Source organism: Bidens hawaiensis, unplaced genomic scaffold, assembly GCF_021521415.1.
Source record: "Bidens hawaiensis isolate Kalapana, Puna unplaced genomic scaffold, B.hawaiensis_p1.1 tig00016041_1, whole genome shotgun sequence".
Taxonomy (NCBI): domain Eukaryota; kingdom Viridiplantae; phylum Streptophyta; class Magnoliopsida; order Asterales; family Asteraceae; genus Bidens; species Bidens hawaiensis.
Genome location: NW_027492454.1, coordinates 947 through 7,932, shown reverse-complemented (window position 1 = coordinate 7,932; position 6,986 = coordinate 947). Strand labels below are relative to the sequence as shown.

At 33.3% G+C, this 6,986-nt stretch overlaps 1 protein-coding gene across 1 annotated transcript; it reads right to left on the bottom strand.

The window, feature by feature from the left end:
* Positions 1–782: 782 nt before the first annotated feature.
* Positions 783–6,618, bottom strand: LOC143550452 (histone-lysine N-methyltransferase ATX5-like). The gene is made up of 23 exons (XM_077041093.1): positions 6,196–6,618; positions 6,010–6,065; positions 5,694–5,892; positions 5,119–5,184; positions 4,746–4,808; positions 4,399–4,467; positions 4,224–4,309; positions 4,060–4,152; positions 3,837–3,975; positions 3,667–3,754; positions 3,491–3,590; positions 3,023–3,144; positions 2,712–2,857; positions 2,514–2,618; positions 2,344–2,408; positions 2,066–2,252; positions 1,890–1,976; positions 1,745–1,801; positions 1,557–1,646; positions 1,367–1,453; positions 1,132–1,206; positions 955–1,055; positions 783–873 (listed from the first exon to the last, which is right to left on the bottom strand). The coding sequence occupies exons 1-23, from the start codon at positions 6,616–6,618 to the stop codon at positions 783–785; spliced, it is 2,595 nt and encodes an 864-aa protein (XP_076897208.1).
* Positions 6,619–6,986: the final 368 nt, after the last annotated feature.

The following is a 6,986-nucleotide window of genomic DNA, read 5'->3' as shown; positions in this document are numbered from 1 at the left end:
AATAACCAATCAACGTATTGGAGATTGAGGTTCTGCATATTCTGGAAATCGATTGGTGAATTAGAGATTGAGATTGTGGGATTTCATTAGATGCAAAAAAAAGGGAGAATTGCTATGGAGATCGATCATGATGATGGATGTTGATTAATGATTAGGGCATAAAAAGGGGAACTGCTTCTGCGAATGTACGCTACATTGATCAACCCTGCATCTGAAAGACTAATATGCCCTTTTACTCAAAAAATCAGTTATCATATTATTTTAATTACAACTATGCCACTATTAATCTACACCATTGATTGCACATGATAATTGGTCAAGATCAACTTCTCGCACTTCTCGCTATAAAATTACTTCTCGCATGAACCATCCCCTATATATATATATAATGAAGGTTTTAATAATCATAAAACTTTACTTATTTTATAGCTCTTCATAATTTTTATCTTAGTACTTAAATGTGTTACATCTTATATAAAACATAAAATTGGGATAAAATCCAAGACCAAATATCATTTCTTAAAAATAACTAGTATCCAAGAGACCAAGACTCAAACAGACATAGCCGGTCCGGGTTCAAGTTTCCGGCTCCGGTTCATTTTTATCAACCTAGTTTTGAACACTACTATTGCTCAAGAGCTGGTAACCGTACAATTTACAATATTTAAAACAAAATTTAACATTCCATATTCACACTAAGGCTTGTAAGTTGTAACTACTTCTAATGTCTCAGTCTCGGTGTATATCTCTTTGTATAAAAATGTTATGTTGTTGTTTCAAAACTAATTCATGAAATATCTACAGTTGGGAGCTCCACATAAACACAGGACCTTAAGTTCATCCGGCTCATCTTCATCGAACTTGTAGTCATATCTGTCACAAAAGAGTTCAAAATATTAGTTAACGAACGAACATGAGCTAAACAAATGAACCCGTGAGTAGAAAAGGACATACGTTAACTCTTCACCGGCTGAAACATTGGTCTTGGCTACGAGAACTATTCTGCTCTCATTTGTACCCATGCTTAAAATCCGTGCATTACAGTTTGGCATGCACTGCAATGAAAACAAGACTATAGTTAGTAACGAAAATATTTTTTGCTAGACTTGACGTTTGTTTTTGGAACCTTACCGAGTGATTTATCAATCTTGCGATATTCCCCTTGTTTGTCGAGTCGATTACAAGGTTGTCGCTGACCTTGAAAAGCTGCAAAAAAGTGTTTAGTCACAAGTCACAACAAATTAAACACTAGTTGTCATATAAAGATTAAAACATAACATAAAGTATATAAAGCATATAGTATATATAACTTATGTTACACTAGATATTTGAATTATTTAAGATCAGATAAAATTTAATTACTCACATAGCAATCCTTGCCTTCCACTCGGTATCTTGTTTCTCTCAAATCCGCTACACTCTGCCTCACTTGCTCGCCACGGTATTCGAGCACCTACATGAAACCACAAAAATATGTAAATTGTTCCAAAATGACTTTTGAACATGTTTGATTACATGAATATTTTAGGTTCAGTTTTAAGGATTGATGCAAGTACCATTTCTCCTTCCTTAATCTTCCGGCGTGCAAATAGGCCCCACCCGTGAATCCCAGATTTACCAAAGCATACACGTTGTTTCTCGGTTCGCTGGATTAGAACAAATCAATTAGATATACATAAAGGATCATCATGACATAATGTAATATTAATCAAGATGAAGGGTATATATATATATATATATATACCTGTAAAAGCGCGAGTTTTTCCTTCAGTGTAGAGAGATTGTTTAAATCTTCAATTTCCTAAAGATAACAAACAAGTTAAATCATTTGGTTCTTCAGTCACACAGATTAATATACATTAATATAAAAGTAACACAATAACTCTTACTCTATGTGACTTTAAGGCATCTATATTATGTATGCTATGTTGTGTTGGACCCATTAACCGATGAAATATCGCCTCCTTTACACCGGTCTGAAACCAAAGAATATATAGAAAATGAGTTACCGTAAATCCAAAAAAAAACATAAGAAAATGACGTGTTTAGCGTGATCAATATCTACCTTGGTAAGAGGCCTACTATAAACGCGACACCTTGCAGCTGATAATGGTTCCGGCACATCATTCTCTACCATTGATAGGTGCCTTGAAGCCCTAAAGCTCTCTTTACGATTCTTGCTTTCAACCAATCCCGTTGCACAAAATACCTCCGGATCTGTCTTGAGTATGATACCAGTATCTGCTGGTATTCTGCATCAGTAACACAAGCATTTAACAAAAATATATAAAATGCAAAAAAGGATAATAAATAGAAATAAGAAATAAAGAGTTGTAGCATTACTTGTGGAAAGCACAATATACATTCCATTTTGTGCTCGGTCTCCCATTTTTCTTCGACGAATGAAGCTGCATATTTAAGGAAGATAATGAGTAAACAAGTTAATTAATATAAAATTAACCGAAAATGTTCAATACAATTATTAATATAGTTTATTATTGTTTATGAGCTACCTCCACGCAGTAGCCGGCATTAGAAGCACACATCGCGTGAAAATACGTATCGCACTGGCAACACTGTAAGCACGAACCGTGAACCTGATGGCAAATGACACATTCCTGAAATTGATCAAAAATGGGAACAATTAGATGATATTGTATTATTATTATTATTGTTTAATTAAATTAGCTTTTGAATGTTGATATGCCTACCTTCACAAAAGAATCAGGCGGAATCCAGAGAAGTCCGGTTGCAGGTTCCATTTTTATATCACTTACAAAAGAAACTTCAGGCCGGAACCATGCGCAATTAACATGAACCCATAAGGGGTCTATGTCAGTTGGCTTCAAAGGGCCACCTGTAGTATAGTAAATTAGTACCGAGTCAAAAACAGCATTTAACAACGTACTTTGTAAGGGCATATACGATATTTTTCAAGTTTGTAGGTGTATATATGAAATTGCTCGTAATTAAAAAAACAAACAAACTATGTTATTGAATATTTTAGAAGTAAATGACATGCCTTTAACCGGGCAGAGGCAACACTCTCTCGTAATTCCAGGCGTTTCGCATGCTCTACAAACCCAAGATGAGAAATCTTCGCCGCTCACACCATAGCATTCTTGATGAACAGCTATAAGACATCTGATCCAAAGAATTATTATATAATTATTATAATTATATAACTTTAGTGAAGTTAAAATTTAGTGTTGTAGAAACCGCTAAGCGCTAGTCGTGTGGTGAGGTAGGGACTAGCGATTAATCGAAATTAATCAGACTGGAATTTATATATAATTTTTCAAATATACATATATACCAAATTATAAAATTTTCACTTTTGACCGATTTTGATCACATAGCAATTAAGCGGCAACTAGTTGGTGGTGGTGGTGGTGGTGTGGGGGGGGGGGGGTACCGACTAGCGATTAATCAGGATTTATCAGCACCTAGTTGGGATTTTTACAACCATGGTTAAAAACAATAACAAGACCTGTTGCAGAAAATTATAGAATTGGATTCATAATCTTCATCCCATCTACAAATAGCACATCTTTCGGTCGTCCATTTTCCATTAGCAGGCTCATATTTCCCTGTAATTTTCGGAAAGTTTTTTATAGTTATTTTGTAATACGAAAAACTAAGAACCAACACAAAGAATATGATTACCTTTTAGAAATGAAAACAACTGTTTTTTACTTAACGGTGCAGCCGAAGCAACCTTAGTCTTACCAACATCAATATTAAGCTCAGAAAGCTGCAATATTGAAACTTTGAAAGTAAATATATATAAATGAAACATTAGCTATAATGTAATATAAAAAATAAGTGACACAAACCCTCTTTTCTAGTAGAATCATAGAGCCCTTGACTCTAACACTGGCTCTCCACTTCTTTGCTCTAGATCCCGAATGACTTTCCCATTTTGTGAGTGAATATTGATTTTGAGTTCCACATGAACCGCAAATACACTCGACTCTGATAATTTAATGTTGATTTTAAAATGTGTGACATATAATAAAAACCATTAAAAATGAAGTTGATAAAGTCATTAGGTCTTACAGATTATATTCAGGATAATAAATCCCTTCATTGCCGTTACAAACGACACTTATTGGTTTGTGCAATACATTCTGGTCGTTAATCTCGGCAGCTCTGCAAATGTATATGACATCAAATAAATTTTACAAAAAAATTAATAAACATTATGAAAATAAAAATGATACCTAAGTTTTGTGTCTTGTTTATTTGCAGCTGATTGGGAAGATTCACCTTTACATGTTGGGCAGTAATATTGAAACTTCTCCACATCCTTCATGTGATATAATCTTTTAAGATATATGTATATACAAAAAAAAAGTAATGAATACATCAAAAATATATATATAACAAAATAAGTACCTTTAAGACATTGGTGGAAACTTTAACACATTGTGTATGTATGCTTTTGTTACAACCATCACAAAATATCTAAGACAAACCAAGATAACCAAACAAATTAGATGATAGTCATTGAATACATGATAACATAAATCAGAGGCAGATCTAGAAGAAAAGCTGAGAGTTAGTGCGGACAAAAAACTATTTGTTCATGGATATACATAAAACGAAGAAGGATAAAACATTTGCACTAAAAATGTACGTTGTCAAGAGAGTTAAGGAGTAGCGCTGGCTATTCCTCAACTGATGCTAGATCCGCCCGAGTCATAAATTATCATAACAATGGCATATAAGTTTAAATCTCTTACATAATCTTCAGCATCAGAATCATGCAAATTCCCCTTGCAAATGCCACAATGTTGCTTTAATTTCTGCAAATGACATTTTATTAAAGATCTTAGATGGGCAAAATAAGAAAATAATGATAGTGACCTTATTAATTTATTATAAAATGGTATAAACCTTTAAGCCTTATTATGCGAACTCTACTGATGAATTCAAACTATCTTTCTAGGAATAAAAAATGAACTAAGAGACAAGATATAACACACAAAAAACACGTGATTATATGGTTTGGTCCAAGGAATGATATGTGTCAAATGGCTGCACTAGCAAGTCTTGCTTATTGTTGTGTTAGGTCAGCTTAAGCTTATTTTTAAAACTTAAATAATAATTAGTTACTGGTTGCAGAAGTACACCCAAAAGCAGACCGATAACTGAAACTGTGAAAGCATTATTATTATCAAACTGAGGAATAGAACAATAACATTGCTAGTTATGTCAGAAAATCACCATGACTCTTTCGATATTGTTAACTCAAATGACAACTTGAACCAAGAAATTACAATACCGAATACCCTATCAATCTATTTATACTAGACACAAAACACTTTAAAACTTATCCTAACAATAATAATAATAAAAAGTACACATAATAACTTTAAACAATTAAGTAACTTAAATAACTAACTCAAACTCAAACTTTAATCTTTAAACTTTATCAAGATTAATAGTATCCTTCAACTTAAACTCCAAATTAATTAGTAACACCGTAATTCTGACACTCAGTTAGCCTAAACATTACAAATTTATTTTGGTATACAAAAACAACTATATAATATTATCTCATTATCCTAACCAAAACTTTCAAATTTAGTACGTGTTGGTAATAAGAAATCTGAACTCTAAATACAAATTAAACGTATAAGTAGTTAGTACTGAAAATTAGTGAATAAAAATGTGTAAAACAAACTTGCCTGACCACGGCGACTAGATTCCGGAATTTCATCAGAAACATTTTTTACAGGAATCTTAACAACCTTAGTTGATGTAGAACATTCCACCTTGTCCTTAAATCTTGAGTTTAGATACCCATTATCTGCCAAGTATGCCTCATGTATGGCCTTACGGAAGTCTTCTGGCTTGTTGCCATGTAATTGAGTTTGACCAAGAAAACTGAACAAATATAATTAGTTAAATGAACGGTTTTTAGCATAATAATATCTCATTAAAGATATAACTTATAGTCCTAATTGTGTAACAATATAAACATTAAAGTATTAAACTACACACCATTCTAAGTACTCTAGAAATGGAAATATCAACCCGTCCTTGATCCATCCAAATTCCTAACACAAAACAACATAAATTACTAGACAATAAACTCAACTTTCATAATGATATTCATAAAATATTTAAATAACACAATAGCAAACTATTGGGATAAGGTAACCTATTTTACATATGCAAAAACATTACCCTTAGATTTTTCTTTGAATACCCATAGAACATGACACACTTTGTGTTGGGAGCATGACGGGCATTCCTTACAGCTTTAGGGGCTTCTAGCTCCGGGTCAATCACAATTGCGGGCCAAAACGGGAACCAATTCGAGCACTTGGCCCAAACAATTTTCCCCTCACGAAAATCTTCTACCTTATAAGCCACCTTATTTTTTTCACCAGCCTCATCAACTTTCTTTCCCCGTTGTTTCTTCGATGACCTTTTATTGTCAGTAGACTGATTCTCGCGCTTCTTCGTGCTCTTCTTGTAGTTAACATCATTGTTACTAGTACTTGCATCAACTTCAACGTCCGACTGAACATCATCTTCTGTTGTTTTGCTGTCTAGTTTGCACCGCTTAACATTAGGCATTTTCGACGTCACGTGTTGTTTTGACATCTTTGTATATTAATGCAAAACCCTAAATTCAGTATTTCAATTCTTCAAACCAACCTAAGCAGTGATCTGATCAACCCGAGCAATTTGATCAATCGATCAATAACACATGCAAGCTCTCTATCTTCGAATCTAAACTCTAAAATAGTGATTGATCAATTAATCAGCAATGATTTACGCAACAACTTGATTCCGTAGAATTAATCTTTAGTCGAGAGCAACAGAAACCCTCACCGGTGAAATCGAATTTTGTAAACAACACAGAGATTGAAACTGAGATCAATTTTAGATTCTGCAACATAAATTGATAAAAAATAAGAAAGTTTTTACAAGAAAACAGAGCAATCCACCGACTAAAATGAAGCAATTTA

Bases quoted from the DNA above. Each gene is read 5' to 3' on its own strand.
- LOC143550452 (XM_077041093.1), bottom strand. From the start codon at position 6,618: ATGTCAAAACAACACGTGACGTCGAAAATGCCTAATGTTAAGCGGTGC. The intron at 2,409-2,513 runs GTAGCTCATAAA...TTAAATATGCAG, and splicing joins ATGCCGGCTACTGCGTGGAG to CTTCATTCGTCGAAGAAAAA. The intron at 1,056-1,131 runs GTAAGGTTCCAA...TTTTCATTGCAG, and splicing joins CAAGATTGATAAATCACTCG to TGCATGCCAAACTGTAATGC.